At 45.1% G+C, this 20,632-nt stretch overlaps 1 protein-coding gene across 2 annotated transcripts in view; it reads right to left on the minus strand.

Annotated features, from left to right (window-relative positions):
- Positions 1 to 20,632, minus strand: part of Prkcb (protein kinase C beta) — a 335,946-nt gene that overhangs the window by 63,554 nt on the left and 251,760 nt on the right. For both annotated transcript variants that reach the window (XM_032892724.1, XM_032892723.1), the window contains exon 10: positions 1,485 to 1,658. In XM_032892724.1, the coding sequence (XP_032748615.1) occupies positions 1,485 to 1,658 (174 nt within the window). The remainder of the gene's footprint in view (positions 1 to 1,484; positions 1,659 to 20,632) is intronic.

Raw genomic sequence — 20,632 nt, forward strand, 5'->3', positions numbered from 1 at the left:
TGTGGACCCCTTCTGAACTGAATTCCCCAAGGTAATGTTAAAGATATTTGAAATCTTTTGTTACTGGCCTTTGCCTGTACCCATACGATATAAATTATCATTTACTTACAGTTTTCTTTACAGCCACTCTCGCTTTCCCTTAAAGGTTTACTTTAAAAGCCAAGTTTTAGCCTCCCTTAGAGCGCAACTGTGAGCCAATTCACTATCCAGAAGCGTAAACAAAGGGAAGAAATGGAGCATCGATTCTGTCTTTTTCTGTCTGAGCCAGACCGCCAGGAAACAAGCAAGGAGAATGCTTTGTACAAAGCACCCCAGCTAGCAAATGTAAAACAGATATTCCCATCTTACAGTTTTCAGTGAGCTAATGGACTTAGTGCCGAGAGCATCAGTCTGGGCCAGCATCATCAACATCCTTAAGCATTTCCTGAAAGAATACATCCGGAACCTGGGGGCACCTGCAGTCTTACTAAAGGATAGAAGCTGAGTCTGACCAAGCCTCTAGACCCAGCTGCCCATTTCCAGAAAATACAAGGGAGAGAGAAGCATGCAGGGAGGTTGTGAGAGTGCAGGAAGCAAAGACTAGGCTGAGAACACTACAGACCAAACAGCCCAGAATGTCCAGCAGATCAAAGCACAGATAAAAGAAGGTGACAAAATGGCTTTGAGGACTCATTAGATTAGCCGCCAAAGGTAAATCAAATTGAATGCAGACTACAACAGTATCCAGTCCATCTCACACAGAGGTTGAGATGTAAAGTCAGTGTGTAGGTTAAAAGGCAAAGGGTCTAAAAGAATCCTACAGAATCCATCCCTGAAAGCCATTGGCCTTTCACAGAACTATGTCTTCCGGAATGAACTCTTAATTTGCACTTGTGCTTGGGCTCTTCTCCTGGTCATGGAGGTCAACATCTGACAGGAACAGGGAAGGGTCAGGATCCACTCAAGTGACAACTTAACTCTTGCTGGGGCAGCAGCAGAGAGTGCATGAATGTTCCCTACTCATCCTAGCAGCCATGTTCTGAAATCATTAGCCCTTCCCTACAACCCTTTGCCCAGCCTCAGATACTCTCTCATTGCTATGCTCTGAGGAAATCCTCTTCTGGGAAGGGCCCTAGCAAAGGCTTCAGGCAACCTGCAGAGACGTGCACATGCTCCTCCAAAGGGCTAGGAGGGCGAACTGTTACTATCTAGGCTATAAGATTTGCTGAGTCCCTGTCCTTAAGTCACCTCTTAATGCCTGAAAAGATTTGGATTGTCTGGGTATTAAACGATCTGCCTGAGTTGGGACAGCATTTGCCCCAGGGGACAGTGTTCAGTGGCAACATTGGGAATTGTCAGCTGACTTCTGTGGGCCCAGCATCCTTTGGTTTCCACAAGGCAAACAGCCCAGGGATCTCCTTGGAATGGCTACTATTAAGAAAGCATTACTGGCCCAAACCCGTGGAAACCCTGGACGTGGCTACCCTGAGCACTGGACCCATTACCATGGTCTGGAAGCAGGAATGGAGCTGAGTCAGGAATGGGGGCTTCCCAGGCAGGGCCAGCACCCTCTTCTCCACCATTGTGCACTCCACATCATCATCTTGGATCACCACATCTTTCTTCAGGATCTTCACGGCATAGAGTTCATCTGTACCCTTCCGCTCTGAGAGCATGACCTGGGAAGGACAGCAAATACATCATCTCAGTTAAAAGAGACCTAGAGGACAACCATGGGTAGCTGGAGTCCATGCAAATGCAATCCCCACTTTGGAAAGACATGTTGTTAACCCAGACATGTTGTTAACACTTTGCAACCACCTCCCACTTTGAATGGTTAAGTCCTATCAATAGAAGACAGTCCTAGGAAAGACGAGACTTGTGTTGAACCCTTTGGCACATTCACTGATGACAATGGCAGCCAGCATGGCTAGAATGACGACCACCACCATGGAACCAAATTTCACTCTCTTAACTTGAAATCTTCAAAAGGATCAGACATGCAGTAGATAATCAGTAAACACTAACAACACAGGAATGAATGAATGCTTGGTGACACTGGGTTCGAGACACTCTCTCCTCTATTGCTTCAGTGTATCCTGTTCTGTAAGAGCCTGCTGGGAATGTAGCAAGAATGAGGCAGTCATGCTCCCTCACCCTGAACACATGGAGGAGAAGAGAGTAGACAACTATTGGATTAGCCAAAGGAGTGCTTTAACAGCCTCACCTGCTGTCTTGGGCCTTCTTCCTACCAGCTGTGGCCATAAGCAGGGTCAGCAAACCAGGTGGCTTATGGACACAGTGTCATTTTCATTATGGTATTACTATCCTTGCTCTTGACCCTGTCAGAAGAACTATCCTTGCATGTGCTGTTTTCCAGAGGGCTCTTGGGAAGCGCAGGCCTGAATCACATTCCAAGGAGCCCCAGCCTTCCTCAGAAGGCTTCCTTGAGGACAAAGTGATCTGACTGGCCTATTTGCTAAAGACACTATGCTATCTGTTTTGTGCGAAACGCTCATCAGCACCATATTTTTGAGTGCTTATCGATGTGTCGAGCAATTATTGGTTTTTTTTCCTTTGTTATCTCTTATTTACTTTGCCTAAGATTCTAGGAAGTAGACACTGCTGTGAATCTTATAAGAAACTGGGACATACCTCCCCCAAGTACAACTTGGAGCAAGGGCAGGATTTTAACTTAGGTTTATGTGGTCAAAGTTCCTGCCTTTATTATAATGTTAATATTAATATTATGTTATTGTATGCAGGTACTGGGGTGCCATGGCACACATGTGGAGGTCAGACAACTCTCAGGAGTGGGTTTCCCTTCTTTGAGGGATCCAGATGTCAAGCTCACCCCGTCAGGTTTGCACAGCAAATGCTTTACCAGTCTGAAGCCACCTCACCAGCACAAACTTCCTGTCTTTAAAGCTAAGAGATTAAGACTAAAGTGCTCAGTCTTGACGCAAATGAACAAGGCAATGCAGCAGAGACTTGGGACCACACAGAGTATGGAGGGACACCAAGGAGCTTACAGAAGGGCCAGAAAACCCTGTCCTAACAGAAATGGTGCAACTGGATTCAGTCACGGAAGCTCCTAGGGTTCAGCATTCACACACTGAAGCTTCCAGGCAGACCTCACCAACTTCCTTGAGCTCACCCAGACTCTTACTTCTACTGTCTCCTCTCTCCTTCCAATCACTGGTGGCCATGGGCACTACAGACTCAGGGTCATGTAGGACGCTTTAGGAAGAAAGCTTCCAGCACAGTTTCACCGCAGGGTGCCTTTTCTCTGCCTCTGTCTTCTACGGAGCTGCCCATCTCGGTGGCTGTTACCTGTGTCACACTGACTGGGCCCTCAGAATAGCTACTGGATTAGGTGGCAATCCAGTTACAGAGTCAGGATGAGTCTTTGGTGTAGCCCCTCCATCTGCTGTCTACATGGTACTCAAGTTCCTAGCTTTTGCCAAGGTAGGGACAATGACTAAAGGGAATCAATGTCCTGAGGCAGAGAATCAGGAGGAGGTGGGGTTTTCTGCTCTCTGATTGCAGAGAAAGCTGGGAGAGAAGAAACAGGGAACAGTAACGTGATCCGGATTGGATGCAAGGGAGTGGAAGGACCAGGGAAGGGCGGAGAACCCCTACCTGAGAGGCCAACATGTCCTGTCACACCCAGACCTTCATTCACAATTCAGGACCCTCTGTCTATCCTTAGTGGAGAAACTGGAAGCGACAGCATCCAGAACTAGGGCACAGTGACACAACGGACCCCCCTCAACTGCTCTCCTGTACCTTTTCTACGTTTGTTTCTCAATGCCTAGACTGACGCTTGCTAACTGTTTTTAAGAATCTAGTCACTGCCTGGCACATCCCAGACACTTGGTTAATGCTTACACGGGAGACAAAGACAGCAAAAGTCAAAATGCAAATCATTTGCCACAGAACTAGCAATGGCCATGGCCACATCCTCCCAACCCCCCGTGTTTCTGAAGTGAAAATAAATCTCTTATTAATTGCATCGAGCAGTTCCTGGAGCTTCCAGAAACTTTAATACCAGCACAGAGGGCGTGGGTTGTTTGCCCAGCTGTCCCTGCGTCTCCAGGGTGAGGATTCCACACAGATTGGAAGGATGTGTTGAAGTAGCGTTCTTATCAAATTCCAAGCCACATCTGTTACCCAAGAATCTTCAGGGAGAGATGTGATAAATAGCAGAACCCCAGCGACAGCAAATAAAATAGAGAAAAGCAGCCCAAGGGCTCCCTGGTGGGAAGCTTGTGGTGATGAACTTTGCTGCCAGATCTCAGTGGTGAGGTATGCCCAGCATCCTGGCCTCTGGCCATGGAGTGGGTAGTGCTCAGTAATGGTAAATGTGTGGATTTGAGAGTTAGAATGCCTGATGTATATCCAAGGTAGGCCATAAATTAGCTGTGTGACATTAGGAAGTTCACTTGGCTGTTCCGAGCCTCAGTTTCCGAATCTGTTAAATGGATGTGCCCAAAAAAAGGCCTCAGCTGGTGCCTGAGACAGGGGGTACAAAGTGCAGCTTAACTAGCACTGATGACCACTTAACATGCAGCACTGGGCTGTTTTCCAGGTCGGGCATAGCCAAGAACAAAAAGTGAGGTAGCTTCAAACAGCAGAAACATAGCCTCTCAGAAATGTGGAGGCCAGAAGTTCAAAGTCAAGATGCTAGCAGGGTCAGCTGCTACTGAAAACCAAGAAAGAATCCATCCCATGTCCTCTCCCAGCTTCTGGCAGCTGCCAGCTAGCCTTAGTACTCTTGGCTTGTAGATACACAGATCTCTCCAATTTCTACTTCTTTCTTCACACTGTGTCCCTCCCTGTTGTCCTGTGTCTGTGTCCCAGTGTTCTTACAAGGACACATTACATTAGGGCCACTGTAATCCAGAGTGACCTCATCTTAACTCAATGCCATCTACAGACATCTGATGTCTGAGGAAGGTCACCTCCACACAGACCAGGGTTAGATTTTGAGGTTGCTTTTTTGTTTGTTTGTTTGTTTACGGATGGTGAGAGGGAGGACAGTGGATGGGATTTTTAAGTCCTTATCTTTCCTGAGAAAAGCCTGAGGGATGGCTAGCCCATGAACCAGGCTCCCATGGTTGCTTTTTACCAGCTCTGCTTCCAGTCTTCCTAACCCCAAGCTCCCCATACACTTGCAACCCACACAGCCAAACGATGCCTGAAGAGCTCAAGCCAGCTAGCATCACTCCCTCGGCTTTCCTGAGATAAGACATCCTACAAACCCCTCTATCTCTCAGGTGGCCCCAGCCTTCAGGACTACCCCAGGCTTTCAAGCTTCTGCCCTCTGACCTCCTAGTGGCAGCTCACATTTCACTGTGACACCCTCCAGGTCCTGACTGCCTACCTTCCCTAAACATCAGTGTTCATGTCAAGACATGGCTTCATCTCTCATCACAGCACTTTTCCTTTGTGTGTATGTATGTATGTGCACATGCATGATGTAATCAAGTGAGTGTATGTGTTCTCGTGAATGTACTTGTGGAGGCCAGAAGCTGTTCGGGTATCTTCCCCACTTTAGTTTTAGTTTTTGAGACTGGGTCTTTCCCAAACACAGAGCTCACAATTTTGGTTAGATTTGATAGGCCACGGTGCTCTAGACATCTACCTCTAGGGATCTGCCTGTGTCCACCCATCTTCAACCCCCAAGGCTCAGATTGCAAATGCATGCCGCTGTGCCTGGCTTTTATATGGATTTGGGGGATTAGAACTCGGGTCCTCAGGCTTGGGGAGCAGGTACACCTTATCCACTGAGCTGTCTCCCCATCCCCCTCATGGCACTTCCCACCGCACTGATCGTCAGCCTTATCTTTCCCCTTTGTGAGGTCAGACAGTTTGCCGTCGCTCATACTCCTGACACCCAGCACAGTCAACAGTGAACCAATATTTGTTCACTAATTGAGTTAACAGATCCGAGTGAGAAAAAAAACAGCTACAACTCCTAGATCTAGGTCACCTGCTCAGGGCTTCAAGTGCTTAGAACTTGGAATTACTTAATGTGTGTAGATGACATCACTCAACCCATATTTCCCAAAGAACTTGAGAGATTATGTAACACAAACAAGTGAATTGTGTGGCCCATAAACATACCTCAACACGGATGGTTACAAATGATTATACACTCTGTAGCCAACACCTATGTCTGTGTGTTTCCATATGAGTATGTGTATATAGTACATATTTTAATACATTATTCTGCCTGCCTCTTCTCTCCTCTCTTCACCTCCTTTCATCTTTCTTCTCTCCTCCCCCTCCCTCCCTCTCTCCTCATCTCTCTTCCTAGAAGCCAAAACAACCAGCCATACACAAAATGTAATAACATTGGTATTTTCTATAGGGAAAGTGATTTTGTTTTCAAACAGAAAAGCATGTTCTTCCTGGGACTGAGGTGTGAAGACAATTCCTTCCCTGCACAGAGCTTTGTACACGCAGAGGAGTAGTGAATGGTGTTCTTACCATCACTCCCATAGTGGGTCAGAGGAGCAGGAACAACACATGCAGCAGCGTCAGAGGCCGAGAGCTGGCTGTGCTGGCTGTTACATGTCAACTTGACACAAGCTGGAGTTAAGTGAGGGAGGAGGGACCTCGACTGAGAAAATCCCTCCATAAGATCAGCCCTCGGGCAAGCCTGTAGAACAGTGCCTTCATTAGAGACTGATATGGGAGGGTTACCCCCATTGTGGTGGGGCTACCCTCGAACTGGTGGTCTTGAGTGGTGAAAGAGAGCAGGCTAAACAAGCTGTAGGGAGCAAGCCAGTCAGCAGCATTCCTCCCTAGTCTCTGCATCAGTTTCTGCCTCCAGGTTTCTGCTTTGGGTTTCCCTCCTGACTTCCCTCAGTTATGAGTGTGACCTGAGAACTGTAAGCCGAAATAAACCCTTTTCTCCCCAAGTTGCTTTTAGTCTTGGTGTTTTTTATCACAGCAATACAAATTATAACTGAGACACTACCAAGCAGAGATAGAGAAAGGTTTCAACCTGATGACTTCTGCTGGCACACATGCATCTAAAATGAACAAAGGCATGCTGGGAGTCAGGGTCCCTGAATTCTATTGAGCACAAAGCGTGTCAGTAAAGTGTCCAAGCAGCAGTCAGAAGAGAAGGGAGGTGAGTAAAGGATTGAGTTAAAGCTCTTGTACCTCAATGAAGACACCACAGGGAACCTATGAGGCCTGTGCCCCCACATCCCCTAGTAGAAATCTACTAAGTGACAGACTTGTGGCAAGGTTGGGAGCCTAAATGGGACATCGTCCTAAAGCTGTTGTTCTCTGGATCTGTTCTCCTGTGTCCACAGAACATGCTAGAGGAGCTCCTGGCTGTTGAGAGGATAGTGTGAAAATCAGAACTGCTTTCTCCTTTGATTGTGCCTGGCACAGGACCGAAGACCCCCATCTTGGGAGCTTGTGAAACATTTTAATGTTTATAAAACCACAAGGGGAGAAACTCTGGGGAGTGGGGTTGAGGCAAACATTCTAGTATGCAATATTAATGTGTTTGACTTTATACCAATGCAATCATAAGACACATCTTTAACTCTTTTCCATGGAAAGAGGAAGAATATGCTTATGCCACTATGAGCCTCTGGTAGCCATTTTGGAAATGCTATTTCAAAATTAGGAGTGCTGCAGCTGCAATCCTGGTACTCAGGTTTCGCACCACCTGCTTGCAAGAGCTAGAGTCTTTACACTGTACATCAGAATTCTCTGCAGGGCTTTTCGGAGCGGATGGTTGGGCCACATTCCAGACCAATTAAATCAGAATCTTCTAAATATCTGGGTGCTTCCTGTGAGAGGACTGTGTTGGGGGAGATGACAGGGAGGTGAGCTGGCTAAATCCATCAGGATGTGGATAATGGTCAGGATCTTAAATGTGGGCCAAACACTGTCCAGTTGCTCTTCCAAGGACACTCAGTCACTCAGGGACAGGATTTTGAGAAAAATCTAGATGCATCCTGATTCCAGGATGAAAGCTAACTTCAGCACCCTTGCCTTTGTGACATGGTAGACATCATAATGATCTCTGTCTCAAAAGAATTGAATTATAGTGCCAGTGGACTTTGAGGATCCAGAAGTTTCTATCTAACAAGAACTGAAAACTTACACAGGTACAAGTTCAAGGTTCCAAGTTGCACATTCAAATTCTGTCTTTGATAAGTGTTTTTCTCTGTATTGTTGGGAAAGTTAGTTCAATTTCTTTGTCTCTGTTGCCCCATCTAATAGAGAGATATAATGATATATTTTTCCTGGCCAGGTCATACTGAGATTAAATGACATGACACAAATAAAGACCTGTATTTTGCACCAAGTAAGCATTGATTATTAAAGCAAAAAGAACAAAATGAGTTCAAATTCCTTTCCTAGATATAAAGGATTCTTTCCCACGTTCTCCATATACATGAGAAAGACAACATGAATTGAAAAGACAGAATACTATTGTTGTAAAATGTGCTCTGGGAGGTCTTGTGCAAGGCCCAGAACGAAAGGCATGGCCCCAAAGAGAAAACTGTATCCCCTCTAGGGAGTCTTAAAAGACTCTTGTAAAGGAATGTACATACTTAGTAGCCAACAGAGCTTTCCTGTGGAATTGGCAGATCATCTACTAATGTCTAAAATTCCAATGGAGAGCAAGGAACTATATCCCTCAATGTCCAGGCCTCTCAACTGCATGGTGTCCGCCATGTAGACTTATCAAGATCCTCCTGCAGACTGGATCTTTAGACTAATGACAAAGAGAGGGGTTTAAACAACCTCATCTTTTGTGGTGGTCAACTTTGTCAATGTGACCTAAAATAGAATCACCTGGGATAAGTGACACTATCTATGGGATATTGTCTTAATTAAGTTAAATGATATGGTAAGACACAGTCCAGTGTGGGCAGCACCATTCCCTAGGCAGGAGTACCTGAACTGTCTAATCGTAGGGAAATCCAGCTGGACTCAAGCAAGCAGGAAAGCAAGGATATATGCATGCATACAGTTTCCTCTCTCTTCTAGACTGTGGATATTATGTGAACAACTTTCTCAAGCTCTCACTGATGATTTCCCTGTAGTGATGGACTGTAACTTGGAATTGTAAGCTAAAATAAACCTATTCTTTCCTAAATTGCTTTTTGTTAACCTATGTTATCACAGCAACATCCTTTATAACCAAAGACTTGGAGTAGAAGGAAAAAAATATGCCAGCTGGGGTTCTCTTTCAACACGCTATCTGTGGGGATAAGGCAGTGACAGAACCCAAGGACTCACAGAGCAAGGTGATGATTCAGTGATGTATAGGTTGTGAAGAGTGTCACAAAGTGACATTCAGGGTGATGCTGACTTTATCATACTTACGAATTCTTAATTTATGAGGCCTGCTCATTCTTGGCTTCACTCAGCATGAAGACGTCTGAGATGTTCTATACTACCTCGAGGTTCTTGAATTCTGATCTATCAAAGCATATTTCTTTGGCTTGAGTTTTGGATCAAATTTTCTAAGTGTGTGTGCACACTCATGCACGTGTTCAATATGTAATATGGTGGCTGCTCCAGTTTAATAAGAAGTCACGTGGCTCAAGGATCTCAGTGTGTTTGCCTCAACCAGCAGGGAGGAAGTTAGCAGTCTGATTCGGGGCCTTTAATAGCTTGTTTGGAGAAGGTAACCAAAATGGCTTAGCTTCCTGAAGCGAAGCTCAAAGGAAAAGTGGAAAATGGAATAATGAGGAATTGCTGTGCACTGGAAGTGGGTGTAGACCTGGGTGGAACCGAATCATTTCTTCCATGCAGTTTTCAAGTCTGCTCGACAAAGAGATGAGAGTCACCATGCACGGTAAGGTGGGGGGACATGAAATCAACCACTCCGTGGTTCTTATGCAAGGCTTCTGCAGATGAACTAATCTCTCAGCAGAGCGTGATGGTGAGCACCTGTAACCCCAGTACCCACGAGGCTGCAGTAGAACAGGTGCCATAAATTCAAGGTCAGCCTGGACCATACGATGAGCTCCTGTCTTGAAGCAAATAAAATTTCTTTACAAAATAAAAAAAAAAAACTACAAATCTCTTTAGTAAAGCATAGACCTGTGACAGAAATGAGCTGATTTTCATGTCAGCAGTGAGGGTAGCAGGTGCAACCAGAATTCAACCTCTTCGTTTCTTTATTACTTTTATTGTGTGTGCATATCTGCATGTGTGCAGATCCACATGAACAGATATGTGGAGGCCAGAGGACTGTGCTCAGGAACTGTCCCTTTTGTTAGCTGGTTTTAAAAGAACACATGCCCTTTTTATTTGGCAGGCCTGCTTATATAAACGCCCATGTGAGGAAGCTGTGGCACACTGTGTGAGCTCATCTGGAGGATACACAGTGACTGTGGAAGTCACTGTAGTGTCATCCCTGCAGAAAGTTCAGAGCTTTTTTACTTCTTTATTTTACTTTATTTTTATGTCTCTCTCTCTCTCTCTCTCTCTCTCTCTCTCTCTCTCTCTCTCTCTCTCTCAAACTTATGATTCTTCTGCCTCAGCCTCCAGAATGATGGAATTATAGACAAGGTCTCATGATATAGCCCTTGCTGGTCTGAAACTCAATCAGGATGACCTTAAAATAAATCATAAACATCTGCTTGCCTCTGTCTCTTGAATGCTGGGATTAGAGGACATATTGGTGCCTTTTTGTTTTTGAGACAGGGTCTCTTACTGGTCTAGCTTACTGGGGAACCACCTGTCTCTACCTCCCATCAAGTGTACTTCCCCATGCCCAGATGTTTGCTTGATGGCTGGGGATGGAACTCATGTATTTGAGTTTACATGGCAAGCACTTTTAGCAAGTGCTGTCTCTTCAGCCTCTAAACCTTTTTAAATGATGCTGTGGAGATTATGCTTTAGGTTTAATCTAGTTGCGTTTTTACCCTTTAGACAGACAAAGCTAGAAACTACGAAGGGAAGTTTAGAACTGAGGTCCTTGAAGACTGGTCATATCTGGCTCCTGCAAATTCATTAAACAAAGGCCACAAAAGAATGGGAGGGATGACTTCCACTGGCGGTAAGAAAAAGGTAGAGAGTGAACAAGGAGACTTAAACCCGAGACTGTTGCCTGTGTTCCTGATGAGGATGCTTGGTTGAGTCTAATAGGAAATGCTTAACTGAGTTACAGTAGGAATATGTAGAAGTGTTATCTCTACCCTCGAGGCTACATCACCTCTCATTACTGGCATTATTAGAAATGCATGGATTGGTAATAGTTACTGAAGGCTTCTTTTGAGCTAAAAATAAACATTAGTTAACTTGGAAGACCTTACGCTAAGGGAAACAAGCCAGACATAGAAAGACAAAAAAACTGTAGGCTCTTATATGAGGAGTCTAAAAATCCTCAAACTACAAAAGAACTGAAAGATGTTCACTAACAAAAACTGGGGTATGGGCAGTGTGGAAATGGGGAGACGCTTACAGCTTCAATTCTAAAGTTAGGGAGATTTCATGTATGCCACATACAAAGTACTGGACTGTGTACTTGAAATTTGCTAAGAGAAGCCTTAAGAGTTCTTGTAAGAGAGAAAGAAAAAGAAGAAGAAAACAGAAAGGACCAAGAAAAGAGATGTCAAACAAACAATCAAACAAACTTTGTAACATGTCTGGCTTAGTCATTTCTTTGAGTTGTATGTTAAGCTTGACAAAAGCTAGATAGCTAAAATAAAAACAGGTTTAATTTGACTGTTTTATAGATGGTTCTCTGGAAAACAAGCCAGTAATTGATGCCTTTTACCAAAAGACAATGAGATGAAACCCTCAAGGGTCTGTCATTCATTTAAACAATTAGGTGGCACAAAGAGAGCCTGTTCCTTTATAATCTGATCTGCCTTGTGAGCACAAGGCTGGCTTTGTTGTTGATGTGACAGATCACTGCTGCTGGAGCCTGCAGCTTCTCTGGGGCAGGAGTGGATCACAGAGTACAGTAGATGCTGTGAGGACTTAGTGGGTTTCACTCTACTCCCTCTGCAGCTTGACTACAAGTCTCTCACTGCCCGAGCCTCTATTTCTGCATCTCTAACCTGGAGATAACAATAACCCTACCTCATTAGACTATGCTGCAAATTAAATGAGCAACACTAGAAATACTAGAAATACTCACATGCGCTCCCAGTGCTCAGAAGTAGAGGACAGACTTCTCCAACAGTGCACACAATGCACAGTACAACACTGGGAGAGATGGATGGGGTGGAGCAAGCCGTGCCTCCTCTACCCCTACGTATCATCCTCATTTGAATATCCCAAATACCTACTCTGGGTGTTAGATGATTGCAGTCCCCTGGTTTCTGTTACCATGATTTTTGTACAAAAAGTTGTAGATGTGCCGTGCTATTAGCACATCACTGTGAATCTCTGATGTGGTAGGAAGAGAAGCATATATGGCAGGAGAGGAACTATGGAAGTTCCAAAGTTGAACTTGAGAGTACCATTTTCTTAAGCCATCCAATTGCTTAACTACTGAGTTACATACCCAGTCCTTGAGTTCTATGAGAGAAAAGTCCCACTATGTAGATCAAGTTGGCCTTGTGCTTGTGATCTCTTGAGATCTGGCTTTACAGACATGTTCCACCATGCCTAGATCATTAAACCCTGTGCAGATTCTGTGTTCATGGGTCGGGGATCTTCCATAAGATGGCCTGATTTAATACTGTGTATTTACCCTTAAAGAATCAGGAAGCGTTTAAAAGAATATATAGGCCAAAAGGAAAGTTTTCCTTTGATCTGTGGACCACAGAAGTTAGTCATTCCTACTCTCCTGTTAGAGCCCTTGTTCATACCAAATATGCTCTCAGAAAGCATGTCTTTATTCTGCTTATGTGGCTGCCCCTCCTTCTTGGGCACAGGCAAGGAGATCATTAGATTCTCTTTTCTGGCATTTTAGAGTTCTAGAATAGCCTAGATTTAGGATTTCGACACAGAAAAGGCTGAAGGAGGCAGTACTGATGCACAGCCAGGGAGGGGGACAGTAATTGGAAGGAAGGTGATGGGTGAGTTCCCTTGAGGCAGAGACATAGTTGCTGGGCTCTTGTCAAGAATCCATCTTGCCCTGCCTTTGGGCATTTCAGGATGAACAGCTGGGTACCACATCTCTCCATTCCTCAACATCTTTTACTCTCCTGACTATCTATCTGCAACAGATGAAGCATTTTAAACTTGAAATTCCTGATAATTTTCCTCAGTGTAATTAATTTTGTTGAAGACAAAAAAAAAAAAAAAAAAAAAGGACCTTATCCTCTTTTGCAATTCACTATCTTCAGAAGACTGAAGCGTCAAGTCACTTTGTCAAGCAGAGACCTGGGAAATCGGGAAAAGTGATTTAGAAAGATGAGCCTGCAAGAATCATACTGCAGTCAGAATTGCATATGGAAGCTTGGGGGCTGAGGGAAGAGACACCATAATTGGGACAGAACTACAGAGCAGGCAGGAAGCCAAGATCAGACAGCAAAGGTTCCCTGGAAGAGGATTAGGGGACAGGTAGCAGCAACTCTCAGCTCTCTGTGAGCCATATGATAAAGCAATTTAACATATGGTAGAGGAAGATAGCAAAGAGGAGGAAGAAAGGGGAGTCTTTTGTCTGCAGGGTTATATAAGCACGTCTAATGTACGCATACATGTGTGTGTGTGGATACACGCCACTAATGAGATTAAAATTAGGCTCGCCTCCCACAGCTGGAGCTCAAAGACTTTAGGAGAGAAGGTCTCCATTATTGCTAGGAACTAATGCCCCTTTAATATCCTCAGGACATTTCCTCCTGTCAGAATTCCTCCTGTACTTGACACAAGATGCTGCATCTGGACTGTTCTCCTGTGTCCACAGAGCCTCTAGAGGAGCACCTGGCTGTTGGGAGCGTCAGGACTGCCTTCTCCTTTAATTGTGCCTGGCACAATCTTGGGAGCTTGTGAAACATTTTAATGTTTCTGAAACCACAAGGGGAGAAACTCTGGGGGTGGGGTTGAGGCAAACATTCTAGTATGCAACGTTAATGCATTTGTCTTTATACCAATGCAATCATAAGACACAATCTTTAACTCTTTTCCATGGAAAAAGGAAGAATATGCTTATGCCACTATGAGCCTCTGGTAGCCATTTTGGAAATGCTATTTCAAAATCAGAAGTACTGCAGCTGCAATCCTGGTACTCAAGAGGCTGAGACGGGAGGATTCTGAGTTTTAAGGCAGCCTGGAGTATACAGTTTCAGGGTAGACTGGACCACATGGAGGGACCCTGTGCTTAGGAGGAAGAGGAGGAGGACATGGAGGAGGAGTTGGAGGAAGAGGAAAAGGGAGAAATGGAGGGAAGAGAAGGGAAGAAAGGGGAAGTTTGGGAAGATGTATAGACCTCAAAGTAGCAAAGACCACTGTTACAAGATGGTAAGAAGCAACTGGAATCATTAAACCAGATTCCAAGTCCTGACTCACCTCTCAAAGATCACATCTTGGCAAAGTCGCCCAGCCTTCCTTCCTTATAATCCCCACACAGATACAACAGAGTTATCCTAAGCAACTAACTTACGGAATTGCAGCACTAATTAATACCACATAAGGCATAGCAGTCCAAAACACAATCCTTTCATGGCAATTAATATCTGTTCAATGAAGGTGAGAGATGATAAGGGAGTGTGAATGGAATGGAGGTGAGAAGGGTAGGGTAGAGGTGGGTAGGGTAGGGGTGGCGGGGCAGGTAGTACAGTTTGTGAGGACTGAACAAACCGGTATGGGGGATCAAGACTGTAAAGGCTGTAGAGGAAGCAACTGAGCAGCACTGCTCCTGCCAGAGATGCCTCGGAGATCTGAGGGTCTGACAGTTCTGAAGCCTGTGCAGGAGAGCAGAAGGCACGTAAAGGCAAGTTCAGGGGGCGCTCTTGGGAATCCCACTGATGCACACTGGTTTGTGGACGAGTGGGTGAGGGGACAGGTAGGGTGACCTCCCAGCACTGAGGCCAGCAGCTCACAGTGAAAGGGAGGAAAACTGGCACTTAGGGGTAAGTGAGAAAAGAAGTGGAGAAATTGCCTATTCAAACACATGGGCACCCCAGACATGAAAGATAAGGCGGAATGTGTGGGCTCAGTATCACGCCAGTGTGAGACCAAAATCAAGGCCAAAGGTGTAGCACAATAGTAGGACATTCACCCAACATGTCCAAGGCCCTAGGTTTCCATCCTGTTTTAGAGTTCCTCTTGCTGTGAAGAGACAACATAACCATGCAACTCTTACAGAGGGCAGCATTTAACTGGGACTGGCTTGCAGGTTCAGAGGCTTACTCTATTGTCACCATGACAGGAAGCACGACAACGTGCAGGCAGACGTGGTGCTTGAGAGATAGCTGAGTGTTCTACATTGGATCCCCAGGCAGCAGGAAGAGAGAGTGACACTGGGTCTGGCTTGAGCCTCTGAAACCTCAAAGCCCACCCCTAGTAACTGCCATGTCTAATCCAACAAGGCCACACCTCCCAAGACCCTAGAGAGGATGCTCAAAGAACAGTGGGACCCTGCAGCACGAATCTCCTCTAAAGGAGAAGATCCGGAGCAAAGGAGAGATGAGGACTTGCCATACCAGAGTCAGAGAGGAAGACTCCATGCGCTTTGAAAGCGAGTGCCATCGAGCGGGCAAACTGTATGTGAGCCTACGATGTGAAGGCTATTTTCACCACCTGCATCACTGGCACTAATGTTAATCCTGCCATGCACATATAAGACCACTACCACAGTTTTTGAGCCAGATTTGAAGCAAGCTTTAATTAAATATCGGCCGGGAAGAGGGACTCTGGCCAGATCCATTTCTAGGCTCCCAGAAAATGGCAACGAGTCTCATTTTTTTTGCAGAGGTCTATAAAGTTACACCCATAAGGCTACGTACTTCCCATGAGGTCCAATCAGGGCTAAGCATATATTTCGATGTACTTCCTATCTGCGTACCTCCTGCCTACATCCAATCAGGGGCAAGCGTACATCCTCATGTATTTCCTGCCTATGTAACTCCCTCCTAAATATCAAACATAGCTGGTGCAGTTGGGTCAAACGAACTTGTTTACAGGAGTGAAAACATGTGGCTTATTATCTTACATAAACAAGAGCCTCCACAGGAAGTGTCTGTCCTTGAGCAAGGGGCTTACGGCTAGAGGCATTTTGTTGTTGGGATCTCTTAGGCATAGTAATTAAAACATAACTTTAGCTCTCACACTAGCCATAGTAGAACAAAATTACCTTCACTGATAGACTCCTCTAGAACATATTAATATAAACATACAATATGCAATATAAATATATCTTTATCTGTGTGTGCTGCTCTGCTCTGACCGTTGACCTGCAAAATCTGCACCCTCACCTTGGACAACAGCAGCTAAATTCTGAGTGTCGAAGGGCACCTTCCTAGACTCCAGGGACATTCAGGTACTTCAGGTCCACATCTTTGACCTCTGGGAACATCCAGGCACTGGACTCCCTGGGCACAGTTCCAGGAAGTTCCAGCCACAGAGGAGGTTGGTGCTTTCTGTCTTGGGTACACACCCAGCCACAGAACAGGATAGAATTGCTTTTAGCAGCTGTGGATGTGATACCTGGGTGCCCAGTTTCCAAGCATTTGCTGCTTCTTTCAATTTCGTAAGCCACTGACTGCATCCTACTTGATTTATTCCTGGCTTTTGCTGGGCCCGGGAACGGCAGCCCCAGCACCTGGTATGTCCCATGATTCGAACACAAGGAAATGTCACCAGGAAGAGGCGCTTCAAGATTTGTGTTCGTGGGGTGTGAGAAGCTCGGTGTTCTAAAGGGAAAAAGTCAGAAGGTCTTTTGGGACACTGTGAAAAATTCCAGCCAGAGCTGAGGAGCAGCCAGGATGAGCGAGGCCACTTGCTAGCCACCAAAATTATTCTCCCAGACACCCTTGCTGCGAGGCGTGGCCACGGACTGAAATCCTTCTGATAGGGTGTGGGCAGAAGTGAAGTGTGTCAGTTCCAGAACAAGCAGCTTGAGCCTCCTCCTCCTGTTCCTCCCCCTCCACCCTCTGAATGTAGAGAATAGGCTGAAGGGACTAATGGAGCCATATAAGGCAGGAGGACTTCTATCCCTTAATTATCATATGGCGAGGGTGGGCAGGGCCAGGAACACCCATCTTGTACTATTTATGACTTAAAATTCACCTCTTTCGTATCTGAGCCAGTATACCTCTGGGAGTCTATTTGTCACAGCAGGTGAGTCCATGTCCTGACTGCTACACGAACTAGCCCAAGCCAGGCGGACGCACCCTGAGGTTATCATTTCTTTCTTTACGTGGTTAACTCATCCTTGCGGGCTAGCTCTAGTCACTTTCTCAGGAAGGTGACTTAATCTAGGAGTCAGCCTCCTGTAGGCTCCCACAGCATACCACAGCTGTGCTCACATCTGCTCCTTCGGGTTTTCTTGACTAATGTTTACAGCCCCACGGTGCTTTAAAGCACACATTATTTCAAAACGCACAGAACGATACACTTAAGAAATGTGCACTTAGTTGAATGTAAATTTGACCTTCGAGGATGGTGTCCTGGTTCAGTGGGCTTCATGAGTCTAGACTTATATGCATGGAGGTCTATCACTGACCCTTAAAGGCACTGAGAAGGTGTTGGCGAAGGGGGTGCAAATGGACATACAGATATGCCATGAAGCCAAGAAAGCCCATTGCTAACTGCAGAATCTATGTTGGCAGGTATCATGGATGCTCATTACAGTTCCTTCCATTGTTCCTGTTAGTGAATGGGTAAGTGTTAGCAGAGAGACTAACAAAAAGGTACCTGGTTTAAATGTGTCCCAGATAAACCTCTATCATTTAAACTTCAATGAATGGATCTTTAAGCTGCTTACATCTTTTCTATTAACAATCAATATCATTGAAATAAATATCATTTTACATAGATCTTTATGGTATCAGGTTTGAGCTCTTTTTAAATATTTGTGCTGTGTGTTTGTGTGTGTTTATGCACTCATACATGTGAGTGAGGTATGCATATGTGATGCTGCAGAGACCCTCTCTCTCTCATCCCTCCCCGCCCCGTGTGTGTGTGTGTGTGTGTGTGTGTGTGTGTGTGTGTGTGTGTACTCATGAGTGTACATGTAAGCATAGGCCAAAGATTGGTGTTTGGTACCTTCCACTACTGTTCTCCACTTTATTTTTTTTTTAACCACCAAATCCGGATCTTGCCCATTTGACCAGACTAGTTGGCCAATCCCTAGGGATCCTGTGTCTCTGCCTCCCTGGTGCTGGAATTAGAGGCTCAAGCCACCACTGTGAACTTAGATCCTCATTCTTATATCGCAAACACTTATTAACTAATCTATTTTTCCAGCCCCTATGTAACTTTAAAAACTAACATATAACAACATATAACATTACTATAAGTATACCTGGGCCTCAGAAGGCAACAATATTAGCCCTTAATAACTTAACAGATGTTTTTAACTTGGCACTTTTGGGTGACAGACATCAAATATGTGGTATAAAGTTATGTCTGCCTCAAACTGTCCATGACACTCCCTCCCTGCTGGCTAGCTTACACAGTGGCAGAAGGTGTTGTGGAAATCTCGCCCAGTGCTAGACCCTGTATGCTATAATACCAAACATCCTAGAGAAAGGTGCCACTTTTGCAGTAGCAGCATGAGAATGAGGTAAACGACTGCTTTCTGGTTGGATTTGAGGCTAGCTTCACCTGATCAAAAGCCCATAACTAGGGAGTTCTTAGGCCCACATGGGGGAGTATGCTGTTGTTTTGCTAAATGCTCACACTGTCAAACCGCCTTCTAAACATTTGTACTTATACCTACAGACATATAAAGCTCTCAGATTTTGTCAGAGAAGCTTCTTTTGGCTATAGGTACTGGTTAATGGAGAGACTTATAACTGACCTAAGTGCTGAGTGTAAGTAACGGAGTTCTCAGGTATGCATTGGTCATTTATATCGACCTCCTCCATGCAAGGCTCAGGGGACATCACAGAGAATACATAAGAGCCAGGAGATGGAAGGCAACTGGGAAAGGCTCACATCTGGACACGGCATGACTGTGGCACATATCAACTCACAGACGCTGTGGTTACCTGCACAAGATCAAGCCAATCACAATTCCAGCAAGGATGGGGGATGGAGGAGCAAAGCCCCATTTCTAAAGAAGGAGCAACCGGCAGCTGATGGCTGCTGAGGGGATATGGCCCCGGTAGGTTGCTCCTGCCCCTGTGGATGGCCCTCCAAACACGTGGGAACATTAACTGGAGGGTGGAGGTTATTAATAATAATAAAAAAGAACATGAAGATGGAAAGGAGATGGGGTAGGGTGGCAGCACTTGAAGCATTTGGGGGAAGGTAGCGGTGGACAAACACGATCAATATATATTGTATGAAATATAAATATAAATGTGTAAACTTCCTAAGACTAAATAGAAGATATCATTATTTAAAAAGGACTTGTGTTTGTGCTGTGCGGGAATTGTATTGGGGGGTTGCCATGCTAATATGAGAAGGCAAACACTACATTTTTTCCTTCTTTATGCACAGTACATATTCAGAGGAACTTCTAGACACCTCTTTCTCTAAGTAAATCAGACATGCCGACAAGCCCTGCAGGTAAGACAACCTTTCCGGTAACCATGAGCTAACTCTCCAAATGGCTCTTCTCTTATGAGTTTGCAGGACTGCGCGACACATCTGGAACACAAATGGCCTCACAGCAACACATCTGGAACGCAGTGGCTTCACACTTGCTTTTGCCCTTATATCATTTTCACAGGTCTTAACAAAATGTTTGTGTCACCCTCTGTTGCCACTCTGCAAATGATCACAGCGCTTGTTGAGAGTGTGTTGTTTTTTCTGCGCCAGATCTGATCCTGTGGACCTGGGGGAGGGAGGTGCGAAGCCCCAAGGCTGGTTCTTTTCATCTTCTGAAGGGAGAAAGCAGACTCGTGGCCGTGCTCTTCTGTTAAGGGGACTGAGCTACGTTACTAGCCAGATTGTGCAAAATGTTCAAAGTCGGCGTTGGAATACAAAAGTGCATTAATTCCAAACCACCGTTGGCACCATGAGAGTGGCCATGCTCCGCTTTACTCTGCAAGATTACTCTGCTTTAAATGATCACAGAGGTGTTTGTGATTCTGTTTTGCTTTCATGATGGGCTGTTATTCTGTCTGCGATTTATTTAATGCTGCATCCCCAGTCTGCAAGAGAACTCTCAATTATTATAACAGTTTCCATGGAAACATATGATCTATTCTCTCTTACTTGCTCACTATCCCCCAATGATCCACTCTCCCACTACCCTCCCCAACCCCAGCCCAACCTCAATTCTTTCCAGAAGTCTCCACAGAACTTCCATTTCCCACCAGCAATTCTCCAGCCTACATTGTTAAGTGATCAAAAGCATGTGCACGGTACACTGACTTTTGAGTTAACAAGGACAAAAATAAGAATGGTAAATGAGGCCAGGGAGACTAGAAGGGAGCAAATTCAATTAGTGAACGTTCACATACGGAGGCCGAGTCAGTGAGGGGCCACAGAAGTGGGCAAACTTGGGTGGAAGCAAGACTTCCCAGTGTTTATCCTTTTAATGTAATTTTAATTGTGAGCCATGTAAATACAAGGCTGGCTTAAAGTGTAA

Source organism: Rattus rattus, chromosome 2 (assembly GCF_011064425.1).
Source record: "Rattus rattus isolate New Zealand chromosome 2, Rrattus_CSIRO_v1, whole genome shotgun sequence".
NCBI classification, from domain to species: Eukaryota; Metazoa; Chordata; class Mammalia; order Rodentia; family Muridae; genus Rattus; species Rattus rattus.